Source organism: Malaya genurostris, chromosome 1, assembly GCF_030247185.1.
Source record: "Malaya genurostris strain Urasoe2022 chromosome 1, Malgen_1.1, whole genome shotgun sequence".
Classification (NCBI taxonomy): domain Eukaryota; kingdom Metazoa; phylum Arthropoda; class Insecta; order Diptera; family Culicidae; genus Malaya; species Malaya genurostris.
The window spans coordinates 69492032-69512906 of record NC_080570.1 but is presented as its reverse complement, the minus strand read 5'-3'; the positions used below and the strand labels follow the sequence as shown (position 1 = coordinate 69512906).

Genomic DNA, 20875 nt, shown 5'->3' with positions numbered 1-20875 from the left:
CAGACTCACCGTAGGCTCTCTGTAACATTGCGCACACTTGGTTACACTTTATTTCATTTTTCACGCAAAATTTAATACAAATTCTTTGACTCTTCAATTCTTCCATTGTTTAAACTAACAAAAATCGCCGAGCTCAAAAAACACGTCTACACCAGCCGCTACAAGACAGAATGTAAACAATGAATACAGCTGAAAATTTCACCATACATTAGGGACATATGTACCAACACAATAAAAAAAATTTTGACCACCGGACTCTCCAGACGCGCGCAATTAAAAAATTCCGGGAACTTTTTGAACAGACCTCGTAATCGTACAATCAAAGTAATCAACAAAATAGGTGTTTTCTATCCGTATAATTATTTCAGATAGTGACCTGTAATCATGTTAAAATGTATTATTGCTGATGCACTTGGTCTGATATATATTACCGAATATGTGGCACGCTGAAGCATTCTTTTGTGAGCTACCGATGTCGATAAAAGTAAGAGGCATTATCACGCCACTAGGTGTACTAAGAATAGGGTTTTAATTAATTATGCTGGCAGCTTAGCAAGACTTAGTGATCATCAGATGGTGAGTCGCCAGCCACAAGTTCTTACCCCATGCTTCCACGTGTGCCACGCGTTGCCAGGTTGCCAGATTTGTCTGGCAAATGCCAGATTTTTCTCGTTTCGCCAGACACTCAAACTAACCAGATCTTTTGCCAGATTTTCCAAATTTTTCCAGATTTTCCAATTTTTTTCTACATTTTTTCAGATCTCGCTAGATTTTTACGGTTTTGGCCTGTATACGATAGGTGGGAAGACCTTTTTTCTTTTTTTTTGCTCACTGAAAATGAAGCCCGGCAAAAATTTCCTCGTATATAGTAGACCCAGATAAATCCAGATAAATTTTTGAGTTTTGACAGATTTTTGAAAAAATAACCTGGCAACTCTGATCACAAGAAAGGGCGCGATATCCGTACAGTGGTCCCTATCATGTCAAAACACGCGTTTTTTTATTTATGCTTCAGGGGTTAATTTTGGAGCTTTCATGTCTTCAGAAGAATTTCTGTTTGAAATAGTCTTTTTTCAATTTAATCAAAGTTGACATTAATCCACCTACAAGTGAGTTTAAAAAAATTATTTTGCATACAATACTAGATAGAGCATTCATGTCTTTAGAAAAATTGTAGATCACGTTTAAACAAGAAAACATGCCGAAGACATGAACACTTTAAAATGCATTGGTGTCGAGATGTGATGCACTGTTTATTTAGGACCCCCAAAATCAAGTATTTCCATCATAACTTTTTTCAAAGAATTTTTAGAATCTTCGGATGGTCTACAATTATGTTTTAATATAATATGATATGATTGGGACCACTGTGACAGGTATTTGATTCAGCCTATGCACAGTCAGTTATATGGAGTGGCAGACTACAAGGATACCCCCACGATGGGCCTCCGGCGAGACAGGGGGTTGAGACAAGCCGAAAGATCCACCCAGAAACACTTGTTACGAATAATCTAGCAATAAATACGAATCGGAACAATCGGCATCGACCTAGGCGACGAATAAAGGACAACAATTGGAAGCTCGGCACATGGAACTGTAAGAGTGTAAGAGTAAGAGTGCGATCGAATATTGAACGATTAATTGCAAACTCGTAAATTCAAATTCGTACCTCTGCAGGAACTTTGGACGGGACAGAAGGTGTGGAAAACGGGCATCAAACGACTACCTTCTACCAGAGTGGCTATAAATCTAGTGTACTAGGAACAGGCTTCATAGTGTTAGGCGAGATGCATCAGCTCGTGATTGGATGGGAACCAAACAGTAACAGGACGTGTGTGTGTTGAAGATTAAAGAACGTTTCTTCATTTGCAGCATCACAAACGTACACTGCCCACATGAGATGAGACTCGATGAAGAGAAGGAAGCATATTACGCGCAGCTTGAACGAACCTACAACAGCCACTCACGGCGAGTTGTGAAACTCGTGTTCGGCTACATGAACGCTCAGATAGCCCGGGAGCATTGTACAGGCCTGTAATCGGCGGAGAGCCTTACTTACCTTACCTAACAGCTATAGACCTGGGGTGTCCTTTGCTGTATCAAGCATACGTCTCCACAAAACTCGGTCCATGGCTGCTCGTCGCCAGCCACTCAAGGCACGGATGCTTCTGAGATCACCCTCCACTTGATCGATCCATCTTGCTCGCTGCGCTCCTCTTCTTCTTGTACCAGTCGGATTAGATTCAAGAACCATTTTTACTGGGCTGTCGTCCGACATCCTTATGACATGCCCAGCCTATCGTAGACGTCCGATTTTCGCTGTCCGTACGATGGGTGGTTCCCCTAGCAGCTGTTGCAATTCGTGATTCATACGCCGTCTCCACGTTCCGTCTTCCATCTGCACTCCGCCATAGATGGTCCTCAGTACCTTTCTTTCGAAAACACTGAGGGCGCGTTGGTCCTCAGCCAGCATAGTCCAGGTCTCGTGGCCATAGAGAACAACCGTTTTGTAGATGGTCAATTTCGAGCGGTTGCGTACTTTTCTCGATCGGAGGGTTTTTCTGAGTCCAAAGTACGCACGATTCCCTGCCAAAATACGTCTATGAATTTCTCTGCTGGTGTCATTATCGGCGGTCACCAGTGAGCCCAAATGCACGAACTCGTCAACCACCTCGATATCGTCACCGTCTATCAATATTCGTGGTGGGAGGCGTAGTGTTTCTTCTCTAGAGCCTCTTCCTCTCATGTATTTTGTTTTCGACGCATTTATGGCCAGTCCGATACGCCTAGCTTCAGCTTTCAGTCCGATGTAGGTTTCCATCATCTTCTCAAGGTTACGTGTCACAATATCAATATCGTCAGCGAAGCCAAAAAGCAGAATCCCTGCACCTGATCTGTCGGAGGTCATGCTGAAGAACAACAAAGCCGCGGATAATGACCAATTGCCAGGCGAACTATTCAAACAAGGAGGAGAGGCACTGAATGATTTCTAAGATTTGGGAGGAGGAGATGCAGGACCGCATGAACGGATGGAAAGAATGGTATGTTCCATCTACAAAAAGGGTGATAAGCTTGACTGTTGGAATTACCCCGCAATTACTCTCTCTAATCCTTTGCCGAATGAATGATACAATAAAATAAAACGATGAATAACGATTTTACTAAATTTGTACATTATAATTCAAATTTTAATGTGTACCTCAGAAAGTTTTATTTATATATTAATTTATTTGAGAGTAGGGAAAAGCCCGCTGGAGCTGAAATTTAAAATCTCTCTCTCAAGCAGGTGTAAAACCTCCTCATCTTTTTATATAAACAAATTACAATTTTTAATTCTTGCATTTATACTAAAATCACTGAAAAATTCTGAAACTTCTCTAGAAGTTATCAAAATTTGGTCTTATACCTACATAAATTATAAGCAAAGTCCTGGCATTACTTTTCTTTTGTGGAATATGGCTTTTCTGTTTCAACAGACTTCGCAACCGATTCTTAGCGTACACAGAGTCATTACATGGCTAGTACTACGATCCTACTGACACTATGAATCCTTCTAGGTCGGGATTCGAACATATGACAACTGGCTTGTAGACCAGCGTTTTATACCCTGAACCATCAACCCGGGACATAAATTATATTATCTCTAAATTTCGGAATAATACCGAAAGCTGTATAGCTGAAGTAAGTTTGTATGGCCATCAAATAATATGACCTACAAATTTAGAAGATGCTTTCCGTTCTCCACGAATCGAAGTAAGGGATCTATTTCGGACCACTTCTCAAAATCCATCACAAGTCTTTTTGTGCTCTAGAAATCGATATTTATTTTTAATCGACGTGTGGAATTGAAATGGCATGATAGCAAACGTTAAGAAATGTATTACAATAACCTGCTCTCGGTCATAGTCACAAATTTTATTTAAATACCTAATAATTACAGTTCCAGTGTAAAAGGTTAAGGTGCCTGTTAAAAACGCCGGTAAATGGCACACCGAAAATTATCTACTTAAGCAATCTTCAGTAACATTATTTTTTCGCTCTGGGCCCTCCCGAAAAGAAATCCTGCATGTGTACGGGTCTGACCGCCAGTATTCGAAAACAAGAATTTGACTTACCTAGCTTGAGTTCCTGTCTACATGGATCGTCGAGTTTCATCACAGATTGTCAGTATCGAAGTGTTGCTATTAACACAGGACAAAACAAAATATCGTCAGCGAAGCATCGTACCGCAACCGCGACCCAGCCAACCAGAATAGCCTCGTACCGAGCTTGACTGATTTGAATAACCACATTAAAGTGTTAAGTGCGTATTATTAAAGGCTAAGCAGTCTCTCTATCATTTTAATTCTTTCGCTCTCGCCTCTCTCGCCGCAGTATTTTGTGAACTTGTGACTAAATCGACAAGAAAGCGGTATTAATGTAAACGCATACATTAATCGCATGCGTGCATCGTCTCCTGCCTGTTTGCATATTACCTGCAACAATTCTTCCTGGGTGCATTGGAACGGACGTTTGCCGTTTATGGATAACATATTCTGCTGCCTCCCGGCGGCCCGTCGTAACCGATTGACTGCATTCAATTAAATTAAACAGGCAGCTCACGGCGCACTAAATGTACCTTAATTTGTTGGACGTCACCTGTTTAATTGTCGCTTCATTACGATGTAATTGAGTGATGTTCCGGCTTTAATTGCGATCATATGTTGGAAAGGCAACCGTAAGACATATGCACTCCGCTTGCTGCTCGAATCCCGAATGCTTCGTAGGACATGCGACGGACGCATCGCTCTTGGCTGTGCGAGTTGAAAGCAATCAATAGAAATACATTTCAAAACCGATTTGATTGCAATTTGTATAGTCATCTCTCACAAAACAAGAATATTCTCTGTAATATGTCATTAATAAAACGAAAAATTACCTTAATTGTAGCAACTTCATTGGAAAATATGAAAATTATGGGAACGATCCCTTAATTATTTTGAGATTTGTGCCATATCTTCTCATCATTTTCCTGGAAAGAAGTAAAAACTAAAAAAAAATGAAATCCTGTTTTATTCCATCTACCTAGTGTTTCCGGTCCCGAAAATCAAGTACCGATACAGCTAAAGTGAGTTTTTATGGCTATACACCAAGAAGAAATTCGAATAGAGAAAACAATATTTTATTATTTCAATCGAACCTTGGAAAAAATAAATTAAAGTTCGGAAGAGCAACTAATATTTCAGTTGTATTGCGGTCGCCGGAGGATTCGTGCAGAAATGAAACTCGAATCCATATATTCTCCTGTTTGGGGATATCGTTTAGGCAACTAAACTACTAAGGTATGTTCGCGACAAAATCTGGGCAGATTGAATTTGGAATAAAACCAATTTGCTTCTAATTCAACCCAAGAATAATTTTTAATTCATTTAATTGTGCATAATTAGTCACCTTCAAACTGAATACGGATACTTAATTGGGTTGCATGAAGGAACGACGAACTTTTAAATTTACGCCAGCCACTAAAGACTGTCCCAGAAAATATGGACGCAACCAAAAACCGCTGCCATTTCGCAATGGTTCAGAATCTGTCAATTTTTATACCTGCGTCCTGTTGTTTACACTCTTCTCTAACCACTTGTGCAGTTGTTTATTCGTTTTCATTAGTTTGTTTCGAAATGCGTGGACTTTCAGCAGAACAACGTCGAAAAATTGTGTACAAATGGTGCACAGAACGCGGACTGTCACTGAGAAAGATAGCGAAAATGGAAGGAGTAAGTGAAAAAGCCGTGCGAAATGCAATCAGGAAGTTCGGTGAGGATAACACCTTTGATGATAAACCGAAAACGGGTCGATAAAAAGGTCCTGCTAACCCTCAGTTGAATAAACGTATACTGAAGGCGTTCGAGCAAAAGAAGGAGCTTTCAGTACGGGATGTGGCGAAAAAATTGGGCCCTTCGAAGTCAAATGTTCCTCGTGCTAAAGAACGTTTGAATCTTCGAACCTATAAGAAGCAGAAACAACCAAAACGTAGTCCGAAACAAGAAGCATCGATCAGGTCGAGGGTTCGAAAGCTGTGCAATACGATTCTTGCTGGAAATTTGAACTGCATAATCATGGACGACGAAACTCGGTTACAATTCCTTACCGGGACCACAATATTATACGGTGCGAGAAGGACAAGTGTTAAACCAGTCCGAGTCATCGATTGAAGTCGAAAAATTTGCTTATAAAGCTATGGTCTGGCAAGCAATTTGTAGCTGCGGTAAGATTTCGAAACCCTTCATCACCACTGCTTCAATAAACAGCGAAATATACATCAAGGAATGTTTACAAAAACGACTTCTACCCATGATTCGAAGCCACAAGGATCCTGTTGTCTTCTGGCCAGATCTTGCTTCTTGCCACTATTCGGAATCAACGGTAGAATGGTATACTACCAAAAATGTCACTTTCGTCCCAAAAGACATGAATCCACCAAATTGCCCACAACTTCGACTGATTGAGGAATTTTTGGGCATTAACGAAGGCACATCTTAGGAAACATGTCTCGGCAGCCGAAACCATTCAACAGTTCGAAAAAGATTGGAAAAAAGGGTCAAAACTTGTCGCCAAGAAGTCTGTACGGAATTTAATAAGGAACGTTCGCAAGAAGGTGCGCCAGCTAGTCTACAATGGCTAAGTAGCAAATGTTGAGAATAATATTCTGTTGTTGTAGTCTAATATTATCCATATATCGAATAAAATTTGAATACCTAACACTTGTGAATTATTTACAGCGAAATCAAAGTGCGTCCATACTTTCTGGGACAGTCTTTAGGATCTGTGCAGACTTCCCTGTAACCGACTTAGTTGGTTTTGTCCAGGATTTTCAAAAATCTTCTATAGTTGTAGCTAGTGATTCATATTAAGAGAGTACTCTTTTCACGAGGATCAACAGAATTTCAATTCTTATTTTTTCATCGATATATTGAAAATCTGTGACGCTTGACTATAAATAGTTTCTAAAATATGATAAATAGAAGTAATTACATACCAAAACTTCTTTGAAACCCAAAACTGCTACAGATTCGAGTACCAAAAGGTTCAAATCATTATGAATCGTTTTCTGTAAACCGAAAATGACTGAAAGGGCAAATGAAAGAAAGAGCACAATTTTGAAACTACTGTTCCGCTTATGTCGTTGACTGGAGTGAAATTTTCGTCATTTTCGTCTATTTTGAGTCAATGAAAATAACTTTTATTAGCTCTGGACTAGATGCCAACTCAGACCAGATTAGCAAGAGATCGTCTTAGCTGCGAACAAATGGTAACAATCGCTTCTTTAGGTATTCTTCACGATATATTTCCTTTTTACCGTACAAGTGATGCAGCTGCATATTGCCTGCCAAACCGAGTTTTTTTTTAAACTTGGCCTTTTTCTTTGCCCTGAAATGTTCCTCTTAGTCGTTCCGTTACATGGCAGTAGTCTTACAGCACAGAAATTTCATCGTTCATTATCACGCAGGAAAACTTCGTCAAATATTCGCGATACAATTTGTGAGCCTGGGGTTTAGCCATCACATTCAGTTTATCATTACGGTATGATACAGTTTCCACCTTAAACAACTTCAAACTTTGCCGGTGCTTGGAAGTACATGCAGAAGTTAAAGACATTTTTATTTTAACTATTAATAACGCCAACTATCTGTCAGACCGGAAGCTTATTGTTAGAAGTCGGGAGATTTCAGAGATTCCAGCGAGTAGCGACTTCAATGCTTTGGGCCATTGCTCACTTGAAGGAACAAGCTTTAGATATCAGTACACCTTTTCTCTTTCTACCCAACGAAACTTTACAAATGTTGCGGTTATGAATCTTAACACTTTGAAATGGTACTTCTTCTGTCTGGTGAAAATTAATTTCATTAACTTCTTTCTCTGGTCATTAAAATAGTCTCATTATTACATTTTTTAATTGACGTACTTTTGACACAAATTTAACTGGATTCAATAATTTCCCAATTGATTCGATAAATGCACAACAATGTGTGTTAATGCTTACATCGCTTATTCGATAAAATTTTCAGAACCGAAAATGTTAGCGTGAGGCTAGCCAGCAAAACCTTGTTATTGCATTCCTTTCGTGGAATTAAACATAGCTGTTTAGACTTTGCAGCCGATTCATATTGTACAGAACCATCCTACAGACACTAAGCATTCTTCCAAGTCGGGATTGGAACATACAATAACTGGCTTGTAAGACCAGTGCTGTATGTATTGAACCGCCAACCCGGAACAGCGAGAGACTAATGGCGTTTTTCATTGAAAAACACTGGTGGCGTGGATTTCTCTGGTTTTGCACTTTCGAGCAGAAATGAAAATAAAATTTGCACTTCTGCTCCAAAGTGCAAAAGCAACGCAATCCACGCCACCAGGCTTTTCAATGAAAAACGGCATATGATTATCTAAATCGGTTGAGCAGCGCGTCATGTCGGTTACGTCACTTATGAAATTATTTCTTCATAACGAACCATTTGAACGTGATCTGTTATCATATCAGAGATGTCAAACGATCTCTAGTTTATCGAAATTGGTTGAGTTATTGCTGAGAAAATTATTTAGTTTCTCGGTTTCCTCGGAAATTTTCACCATAGTCTAATTGAACTTTACTTGCGACACTGTAGCATTCGAATTAACTCAAATCGTCTTCTCTAAGAAAACTAAAAATATTTTTATATTTGTAATATTTTCATACACGCTATGATAAATAACAATTATAATGACAATAATAACATCAATAGTCAAAATTCAACCTCAAAGCTTTCATGCAGTTGATTCAAAAATATTACGCTATTCAACTTGAAATTCATACACAGAAGTAACCGAAGAATAGAATCTCGCTGCGCTAGCTGAAACGCACCATTCAAAGACTGCTCCTGCTGTGTGCTTCAGACAAGCGAAATTCTGCGCTCATGTTTCATCTTTGATTCAAATTCTTCCTGAATAGCGTTTTATTGGGTTCACGGGATTAAATCTAACACTTGCAATCAAAACAAAACCTTTTGTCTTTGTAATCAATATTCAGAATGTTTTTTTCGCTGCATTTGCTTAGAGTTTTTCTATTGTGAATTGGAAGCTCAAAAATAACATAATCAATTTAATAACAAGATGACTTCCGATGTCATCACGTTCTAATGAAAATCGCTTCATGGCTGATAATCATGAGAATGATCATTTTTAATCATGTGTGAGTTTTTCAAACGGCACTATAGTTATATTGAACGGAATGATATTTAGCTAATAAGCAGTGGTGATACTTGAGAAACAAACGATTTTCGTCATGATGATTGTGTAAATGGTAATCACCAACGATCATTATCAGTGATGATATCAGATTTCGTATTTTTGAGACTAATAATGGCAGCACTGATACAGACATAGGTATACAACAGAAATCTCTGGAACGCCCATCAAAACATTGATTTTACTAGTAATTATCAGGTGTGCATCTTTGCTTCCGCCGTTTTTTCCAAAATTAAAAGCTTTATTGCGAAAAACGGCTTACAGATGTATTATTCAAAATATTGTCCGTCGCTAGCGACAACTTTCTCCCATCTTTCCGGCAATTTTCGGATCCCAGCTCAAAAAAGGAGTCCTCATTTGACGCTATCCATGAAGCAATCCATTTTTCCAACTCTTCGAAGGATTGAAAATGTTGATCTGCCAGGCCGTATGCCATCGAACAGAATAGGTGGAAGTCAGAAGGGGCGACATCTGGAGAATACGGCGGGTGGGGCAAGACTTCCATTTCAGCTTTTCCAGGTACTTTTTGACCACTTTTGCGATGTGAGGCCGAGCATTGTTGTGTTGGAGGATGAATTTTTCATATCGCTCTTGATATTGTGGCCGCTTTTCTTTTAGCGCGCGATTAAGGCGCATCAGTTGCGTTCGGTAGCGATCTACTGTGATGGTTTCACCCGGTTTTAAGAGTTCGCAGTAAATCACACCTTGGCGCCGTGAATATTCGGTTTTGCCTTCGACGAAGTAGCATGCCCGGGCTTTCCCCATGATTTTCTGCGTTTAGGATTATCGTATCGAACCCACTTTTCATCACCGGTTATTATTCAATGTGAAAAACCCCTAACGATTTTGTCTTTGAAGCAGTTGCTCACATACAAATAGACGGCGCTCGATGTCCCTCGGTTTCAACTCGTACGGCACCCAGTTTCCTTCTTTCTGAATCATGCTCAGGGCCTTGAGACGTTTTGAAATGGCTTGCTGACTCACTCCCAACGATTCGGCAAGCTCTTCTTGGGTTTGGCACGCGGGTTCATCAAGCAATGCTTCTAGTTGTTCATCTTTGAAGGTTTTTTCTCTTCCAACACCATATTTGTCTTCGACATCGAAATCACCATTTTTAAAATGCTGAAACCACTCCCGACACGTTCTTTTACTCAAAGCAACCAAGGATGGCTTTTATCGTATCGAAGAACGCGCACTGGCAACTCTTCACACGATTGAATCAGTGCCATCAAAAAGAGACGTATATCATCGCAACAATAAAAACCCGGCATGGCTCGTTTAACATAGAATCGACACCAGTGCGAGAGCGAATTTCTCTTGATGACATTTCTGAGAATCAAAGATTAGCACGCTGCCGTGGGGATCCTCTCTGAAGCAACAAACGGTCGCTTATTCTCGTTTCGCAATCCGATTGTATATGGGCAGTTGATAATTGCGATAGAATCATTTTACTATTGCCCCTTATTCTAACTATGTGCATATAACCTTTGTATAAGTTGTGTCTATGAAAATGTCTGTGAATGCTCCACACAAGGGTTTTGAAATATTGCAACCTAGTACAGGGCCGGTGGAACATGTTAAGCCCAAGTGGGTATTTTTGTACACCGGAGAAAACGTCCAACTATTTCGAGGTACTCTCCAATTCTACAGCCAATGTTTTTTTAAATTTGACATAATAATTTTTGAACGATTCAATTTAGTCTAGAAATAAGGCAGAAAAAAATTATTCTCATCAATGTTAATAATATTACTTTTGTTTTCCAACCGAATTTCAGGTGGGTAATTACTCTCCTTTAAAATTTTCGGCTGGGTAGTACTACCCACCGTACCCACCACTTTCACCGACCCTGACCTAGTAGGAGAAACATCAAGTTGAATCATTGATTCGATTTTCATTATCAGACTGTAATTTTTTTTAAGGGCGTGAAATACTCAAAGTATGAAATGGAGAGAAGAAATGTAGAAAAATTCTCTCACGGTTCATGCATTGATAGACTCGAGTTCTTGTAGCATCTTCTACCGGATTGAAAATGTTGTATACAATATAGATAGCAATATAGCAGCTTCTGTCAAATTTTCGGCAATCACCAACACTGAGAGAAGCATCACCGTAAGTTTCTGAGAGCATTCGATGCACTTTAGCTGCATTTTTTTTCGAATTGTAACAGAAAAGTAAAACTATTATGTGTAGCAACGTTTAAAATACTATCCCTCAGTGGAGTTTTTCCCATCGAATAAATTTTGCGTTAACTGTCACTTTATTAATGTGGCGTTAGAGGGTATCCGGGAAACTTCTCGAACAAAAGGTAGTTACCACTTCCTTTCGAAACGTGTAAAACATTCTCGACCAGATCGCCAAAGAATAAAGTTCGTTCTGTATTTTATCTACATTAAAGTAAAAAACGTGTTTAACGTAAAACCGCGTTCGAACGTCCCGTACAATGCGACATATGTAATACCGCTGACAGACATGTGATTTCCGTACAATGATTTCTGTACAACGTTGTACGCGTACAACGATGAGGTGACAGACATGTTTTGCGCACAGAATGAATGTACTGTGAAACGAAAAAACTCAAAATTTAGCTTAATTTCCCAGCTCCGATGATCGATAATATAGAAACCAAAAATTTTTGTGGATTGAAGATTATTACTAGCAACTAATTTAAGACAGATATAATCTCGTCTCTCTGTCTTAGCTATTAAACTATTTGTGTGTGAGTGTTCATTGGATGACAGTATCACTCATATCAAATTTAATGATTTTAAGGTACATTTTTGACACGTTTGTTCTGGGATACAGGATTTTTTCCTTCATTGTTTAAATGTTAGAGAAAATCAGATGTTCATAATTTTGATGTTCTACCGTAAAATTCACTGATAAAAAATAAAAACAAATATAAATGTAGAATGGAGGAAATATGAAAGGCTTTTAGAACTAATTTTCGGAACACGAGCACTATTTTTTTTGCAACGACGCTGATTTCTACCAAAATGGTGATGAACCACTAAATTTTGTTTGTAAATCTTACCGACTTTTGCTAAATCCGCATAAATTTCACGGTGTTCAGTCATAATTCCTTTTTTCACCCGCATATTCACGTTAAAAATAAGAGCGCATAAACTATTAAGATTGAGTCTCAAAATAGTAAATAAATTATATTATAAAGATATTATTAGTATGTAACCATCAGAAACGGCATGGCACACACATATTTCAGAAAAATCCGGTCAACGTAACAGTTTATTCATCACGAAATTTTCATAAAAAAGATTATGTTCATCATAAAGCTGAATTTAAAACCTTCTTGAATTTTAAATCATTCCGAAATAGATTTGATATAGGTTTGATGCTATTATATAATAGCATAGTGCTTCAGAAATCTGATGAAAAACGGTCTACTACACTGGAATATAATCTGATAATGGTTTTATTAGGATTTTGAGAAGTTTAAAGTTGTTATGCTATATTTATGAAGTAACACTGTAAACTATTACAAGTATTTCTTAAATTAAATGTGTAACTTGGTACGTGTTCTGCTTCAATTTACTCACACTGAAAGACATGATTCGCTGTTCTTTCTATTCATACCCAAAATAAGAGTCTTTCTAAACAATTTAAAAACAAGTTTTCTTTCCATCGAACGGCATTCAACCCAATGACACAAGACGAAGTAATAAGAAGATTTAGAGTTTCCAGAAGTGAATATAGGGGACCAATGTTATAAATGGAATTTCGATAGGTCATCAATAAACAGGATGTTTACACAATTGGTTTATTGATGTATTGGATATTTATCGTTTATTATTACCACATGTGCAATCAAAATATGAATCATTATGTTTTTAAATACATTTACTTGTCATTGAATAGAAAGCAATTACTCAATAGTGCTGATTTTGTGAACAAATATGAATAAATTGTTTTCCATATTTGTATTTCAAAACTTCACCAAATTGATGAATATTTCTTGGTTTGACTGCTTTTTGAAAATATGCTACAAAGTATATAAGTTTTATGCTGCCGAGATTTTTTTAAATATGACGATGGTTGTTTATTATTTGATGCTCAGAAGAATTTGTTTCATGAGTTCACCATCGCTCGCCAATGGCGCTGGTAGCAGTAAACAGTGATGTGATTTTCCGCAGTACAACGATGAATGACCGTAGTACGGAAATCACCCTTGTATCATGATGCTCACGTGATACCACCGAGATTCAGGGTGACAGACATGTGATTTCATGGTGTACAGTGATACCGATATCACATGTCTGTCATAAGCATAACGTAACTTTCAGCGTTACTCCGATCTATACAGATAAAAATCTTGTGTGAATAAACATTTTTTTCCAGCACAAGTTTGAAACAGGAAATAGAATATAAAGCTTTTTTACATAACATTATCTTTGAATATATTTTAAAAGCAAGCAAAAGCGGTTATTTAATAATACAGTCCTATTTATAGTAAAATCAATGGATTCCATTTTTTATATCATTTATTCATACCCATATTATTGTTTTTGTTTCACATGGATTATGGGGTTCAATCTAATTTTCGTCTATTTCATATTATTATTTGAATACATGTCGTGTAAATTCGATTATTTTTTTCTGTGAAGTTGGATTTTCCTTGCATCTCTTCTTCTGGTGTTATCCTTTTTTCTGTGAATGTGATTTAGTAAGACCTCCAATTAACCTCCTTTTCTATCCGAAGTAAAAAAAACGATAGTTTTTATTTTAATTTCACAGTTTATCTATAGCTTATGAATCAAAATAAGACGAAATTTACCAGCTTCGTAGTACAATAGTTACAATTATGTGGTATCAACAGTGTTGCTCCTTTCAACCTCGTATTATTCTATGATAAAAGGATTCGTGTTTATGTGCAAAAACTTATCCAACATCGAACATCGAATCAATATTCAAGTAAACTGAAACTGTTACTTTATACACGTAGAGCTTGAAATCGATAGAAACAGGAAACAGTTTGCCCAAACCCACAATTTTAAGAAGAATTAACAACTACGCTAGTTTTTTATTAGAGAACGACTGGTAATCTATCATTCCATCTTTCTGATATGGTTCGAATTTTTCCAGCCATTTATCACCTTTCGAATTCCGTCCATCATTACGTCAATTCTTTTTCAGCATATCTATTACAATTTATTCCTAAAGTCTTTTGAAGAAGGTGGTCTAGCTCCGCAGCATAATGTAATGTTCAAGTTTTGCTTTATCGTCATCATCGCCATCGTCATTATCGACGACGTTTTCGAAGGAAGTTATGCTAGTGGATAAACTTTTCCAATCTTTCCGCAGAATCCAATTACCGACTGCTTTCAAGCGAGAACGAGAAACTTGAACTTTGCTTCCAGCTGTTTGCTCTCCTCTCCTACTCATTCGTTCCGTATCTATTACTCATTCATATCAATTTTCTCGGAAGATTTCCACGTCTGAAAATAACTTCAAATCTCCGAAAAATCGTAATTATCGACATTTCAGCCGTGATATCAATATTGTTACCCTAGTAATTGTTTCGTAGAAACACAACGCCATGAACTTCAACGCTACTTTCCGAATATACAACCGAAGCCGACGGGTCCAGCCAGTGTTTAATGGTTATTCAAACCGACATAATTTTCTCTTATTTTCCATTCTTTACAGGAAACCACAAACTGGTTCATTTTTCACACCGGACGTTGTGTTTCAGTGCTTGAGGGTAACCTTACCGATCACATCGCACATCGGCGGCAAAGCATCATCGAAGAGGTGAAGGACGAAAGCAAGAAATTATGGCTAACCCACATCTAAGGTGGGCGTTAGTCCTTTTCGGCACATGGGCGTTGCTACCGGCCACGATCGAAGGTAATTAACATGATTTTCCAGTCTCACAACCACCGAAACTTTGCGACATATCTTGTTCTTACGGTAATGGGAATCGTTCAGCAGCGAAAACTTTACGGCTAATCGAGTGAAACCCAAGCCGAAAGTAGACCCTTTCCGACCAACGGGAGCAAGTGTAGTAAAGTTTATCACACGCTTCGAGGTCGCCGGTGACAATTTTAGAAAATGGTAGTTCAAACCGGTGGCCTCATTTGGGTATGTGGAATGTTTGACAGTGGATTCAAGCCCCGAAATGGTAAGAAATACAAAATTGTTCACCAAACCCACTTCACAGTAGCACATAGTTAGCTGTGCAGTGTGACAACAGTATCCAAGTACCATAAACTTTTGCCCAAATGTAATTACGAGACTGAGTGAAGATAAAGCGTTTTCATCGAAACCCCTTTCGGCGACCTCTCCTACCTTCCCGGATTCGCCAAAGCCAGGGGGTCCGGAACACAAACCGACTCCATAACTTGGCGGGTAGGTATCGGCGCACTGGAGCCACTTAGTCTAATGGAATCAACATAGTTTATGGTGCCTGAATCTGAACAACAGCAGGCCCGAAAACTCCTCACACCGGAAGCTAATTGAAATGAAATTAATTGAATTGTCTTCTGCCGTCCTGCCGTTCCACTTCAAACACTTCCACCGTCCCGCTGATGTACCCTGAAATGTCATCATGTTTATATGCGACTGGGAACAGAAATCACTGAAATGGATAACCATGCCCAATAGCGTAGTTGAGGTAGATTCAAAGGAAAAGCATACATTTCTATGTTAGTTTGTTGTAAGAACAAAACTGCTTTTTATTTTTGTTTTAGTTGCTAAGCTTGAGTTGGAACTCGATATGTCAGTCAGATGAAAAATATTTTCTCTCGTCAAATATTTCTCCGACTGCCGAACACTTGCTACATCAATGCGTGAAAGTTGCTAGAGAAGATTCGGATTTTCAAAGTTGCCTGTTTTCGCCTCTGCGTCTGGTGTCGTTGCATGTAAAACAATTACTTCCAGCTCGTTCTCGAAAACTTTTCGCACTGATTTTTCTGCTATTTCGATGGCTATGCCATTCTCACAGCTGCTATATCCGGGCTGAGAAAGTGGCGTATAATTCACTGAAGTGCATTAAACAAAGTTGTGAGCGGCGATAAATTTTGGCAACTGCAGTGACAATTTCCTTTTCCGAACAGATTAAGATAAAGTGCTAGAGTGTTTTTCGGAACCGGTCTGAATTATTTCCAACACTTCAACCAAACGTAGAAATATTCGAGTTGTTTGATGGCATAATAAATAATTTTGAACTTAAATAATTAAAAATTTGTAATGTGAGGAAACATGTTCGTCTTGAATTTGTTCTTGCATCTTCAAGAATAACACAGAGCTCACTAACAGCATTGACTGATTTGGACGAAATAAATATACTTTTTGAATTTTTAATCATATTTCACGGTTCGGAAAAATGATGCCAACGATTCGAACAAATTATAGTTCATTTTCGAAGAAATAATTTGCATAGAACCATAGACATCATACAAGCAAATCATACAAGTATGGGGAAAATATTGTCAAATTGTTTGGCATTAAAAATGCCTTACTCTCCACTATACAGGGCTGGGTCAATGATGTCCTCTCGTCCGATTTGCGCAGTATGAACTATCGCATAAAAACGGAATCTATAAATATATGCTTGAATACATTTCTGCTTTAGTTAACTCCTGGCTGTGAACGAGAATTCCTCGTAAGACGGTGAAGGTGTTTGAGCAGGCCTTCCGAATGCTCATTCGTGCACAAATGCGACAGCGAGAGCGCACCGAAAATGTGTGTGTCGCATATATATTCTGTGAGCGTGAGCGCCGACTAGAAGAGCAAACCAAAAGCGTGTACGAGACGCTTTGCGAGCACATAGAAACGGGATGTGTTGCTTGAAATTTCAGAGCATCGCATTTTCTTCTGCGCGCGACTCGTGCGCTTTGGTCTCACGACTACACCGCACGAGATTTTTTATGAGCGCAGCGTGTGTGCGATGTGAGCCACAGTAAAAGTTTCTGTTATGATTTTTTTTTCGTGCCTAGAGCGGTTCGTGCGACTTGTGTCGCACGGTACAAGTTGTTGGGCAGAGTTGGCGATCGGTTTCAAAATAAAATAATCTTAATAAATTGATTATGATATGAATTTTGGAAATAACTTTATTAATGCATCCTTCCTAAGAACACTATTTTCCATCACAGCTCAAGGCATTGACTCAAATTATGGTTGCAATGTATATGCTGAAATGGTGCTATGCGTTTACATTAAATTGTATGGAATGTCAAGTGATATGGCACGTCATTTCATCGGATATCAAGTAAATCCGAATATTATATGATATCAGCGGTTATGTGAAAATACTATAAAATGCGAGGCGAAGATATTGGAAATCATTGAACATTAATCTCTTGATAAGCAGAATGTTGTAGTGGCTAGAAAAGATTAATATTGGTACAATTGTCCAATATTGAATAATTCTTATTATTACGCTATAATGCAGTCTGTAGAAACTTTTGAGCATTTTTGATACAATTGAATCATAGTAGCAGATTTGAATTTACAAATAAATGACCATGAACGGCATGTGCAACGATAGCTCTTTATATCAAAGTCAACAAAAACCCATTTTTTCATATGAAAAAACTTCGATGCAACCAAAAGTTACATAGTTTCTTTCTTATATTACTATTATTGTCATAACAAAACATTATATATAGAAATATGTTCACGCAGCCAGCCTGGGTCGTTTCCCAACTCCGCACATAGGGTCAGAATCTTTTTCTGGCCCAAAGGGGTGAATGACCTTAAGGTTAAAACCTTCATATTAAAAACAAAAAAAGGAATTATATTTACTGCATGCATTGTACGTATTTCAACTTCTTTGAGGTGTTGAAAATTGATTTAACGCAGTAATGCCTTTGTCAGTACGAAAAAATATTTAAATCTAATCCATAAAATCTAATGTCTTTCAATTCTAACTTTTATACGTTTCTCAGGAATAGCGAAACAGATTTTTATGAATCCTGATACTAGAAGAACCTTGCACGTGTTTCATAACAAAGTGAAGTACATTATGTACATTTCAAAAACTTTGAATAACATTTTGATGATTCAGTAATTATGTTCAAAAATAAAAAAAAGATCACGATATTTGTCACGATCACAAAGAAAACTGAATATATTATATTCCCTGTAATCGATTAATAGAAATACAGATGACGAGAAATGACAATGTTATTGAGACATGCTACGGTTTTCAAAGCTTTCATTTTCTCTCCCCTTCAAAGTTGGTAACGAAACCGAATAGTAACGAAAGTTTAGTTTTGGAAGTGTTTATTACAATTTGTAGGTATAACTATTCATAATTACAATTCATTTTCTTGTTCGACTGTTTAGGGTATTGGCTTTATTAAAACTCTTATAGCGATTGTGAGAATCAGTCTAAATATGCAACAGTAAATGTATGAACAATCTCAAAATTGAAAAATCGGTAGGAACGACGGTTTGGTGATTGAAAGGGCCATTTCTAGTTACATATCACGAGCGATTGATAATAAGAATACTCTTCAGGTTTCAGTTCAGGAAGTATGTGAATACTTTTTTGGAAGTATTTGAATATTAATTTGTCAATCTTGCAGATCCTCATTTATTATTCAGAAAGAAACTTTCAGTTCTTCGCCCTAACCGAATTAGAGTTGATTCATAAGTTCATTACGAGACTCAGCTTTAGTTTGAATGAACAGATTTCTAACCAAACAGTGTATATGTTTTAAAAGTATATAGAAGAACAAAACTCAGTGATTGCAACATCTACATTTCCAAAATTCGATTGAGCCTGGAAAAAGAAGGCATGATCAAGAGACTTTTCAAAGTTTAAATTAATCCTTTTGGCAGCTGTTAAATAAATTTGAGCAACAGTGTCTATTATACGGAAACGAAATATTTATTGTAGACGACATTAAGTTAAGGATTTTTCCCATAACAGTACAACTTTCTAGTTCTTTGCAAAAACAGGAAGAAAATGATTCCCATATTATCAGCTCAGATTATGCCGACAAAATAACTATAAATACAAGAACAATATAAAATCACACATTTCGGCTGACTGAGTTTTCATTCGGTTTTTGCAGAAAACATTTTTTGAATTGCGAAACTCGTGTCCGGCTTTTGCACTAGATATTTTTATTCGATTTGCGGTTTAGAGTATAAGACGCTGATCTAACAAGGCAGGCATAATATGTTTGAGTCATGACATGGAAAGATTATTTGTTCCAAGAATACTTAATCGGGTTTTTCAAACTAAGTGAATACATAGATGTACTGAAATTTGTAATTAACTAATGTTCATAATTTACTATACAGTCGCATAAAAAGTACGACATGTGGCTCTTCTTGTTGGAAAATTGATTGATTCATTATTTAGCATTTCAAAATCACACTAACGAATACCGAATACTTTATCTTAGATTTGAATATATCTCTCGCTACGAACTGCGCCAAATGTGCACGGCTTTCTTCGCTAGCATTTATTTATTATTTGCAATTAAGTCTAAGGAAGAAAGGAAGAGGATGAAAATGACGCACAAACCGCTCGTAGATCGCATGAAACGAGCGCGCCGCGCTATCTCATGCGACAAGAGCGCTTGATGCTTATGACAGACATGTGATATCGGTATCACTGTACACCATGAAATCACATATCTGTCACCCTAAATCACGATGCTATCACGCGAGCATCATGATACAACGATGATTTCCGTAGTACGGTCATTCATCGTTGTACTGTGCAAAATCACATCACTGTTTACTGCTACCAGCGCCATTGGCGAGCGATGGTGACCTCATGAAACAATATTTCCTTCTTCTGAGCATCAAATAATAAACAACCATCGTCATATTTTGAAAAAAATCTCGGTAAAATGCTAACAAGCAGCATAAAATTTTTATACTTTGTAGCATATTTTCAAAAAGCAGTCAAACCAAGAAATATTCATTAATTTGGTGAAGTTTTGAAATACAAATAAGGAAAACAATTTATTCATTTTTGTACAAAAAATCAGCATTATTGAGTAATTGTTTTCTATTCAATAACAAGTAAGATTATTGTTGAAATGGATTTAAAAACATAATGATTCATATTTTGAATGCACATGTGGTAATAATAAACGATAAATATCCAATACATGAATAAACCAATAGTGTAATCATCCTGTTTATTGATGACCTATAAAAATTCCATTTATAACATTGGTCCCCTATATTCACTTCTGGAAACTCTAAATCTTCTTATTACTTCGTCTTGTGTCATCGGGTTGAATGCCGTTCGATGGAAAGAAAACTTGTTTTGAAATTGTTTAGAAAGAGTCTTATTTTGGGTATGAATAGAGAGAACAGCGAATCATGTCTTTCAGTGTGATAAATTGAAGCAAAACACGTACCAAGTTACATATTCAATTTAAGAAATACTTGTAATAGTTTTCAGTGTTACTTCATAAATATAGCATAAAAACTTTAAACTTCTCAAAATCCTAATAAAACCATTATCAGATTATGTTCCAGTGTAGTAGACCGTTTTTCATAAGATTTCTGAAGCACTTTGCTATTATATAATAGCATCAAACCTATGTCAAATCTATTTCGGAATGATTAAAAATTCAAGAAGGTTTTAAATTCAGTTTTATGAAAATTTCGTGATGAATAAACTGT

The 20875-nt window shown here is 37.4% G+C and overlaps 1 protein-coding gene across 3 annotated transcripts in view; it reads left to right on the top strand.

Moving 5' to 3' along the window:
• Positions 1–20875, top strand: part of LOC131440374 (uncharacterized protein DDB_G0283357-like) — a 306700-nt gene that overhangs the window by 218258 nt on the left and 67567 nt on the right. For all 3 annotated transcript variants that reach the window (XM_058611630.1, XM_058611629.1, XM_058611631.1), the window contains one exon: positions 14924–15124. In XM_058611630.1, coding sequence (XP_058467613.1) covers positions 15052–15124 — 73 coding nt within the window. In that variant the 5' untranslated portion in view covers positions 14924–15051. The remainder of the gene's footprint in view (positions 1–14923; positions 15125–20875) is intronic.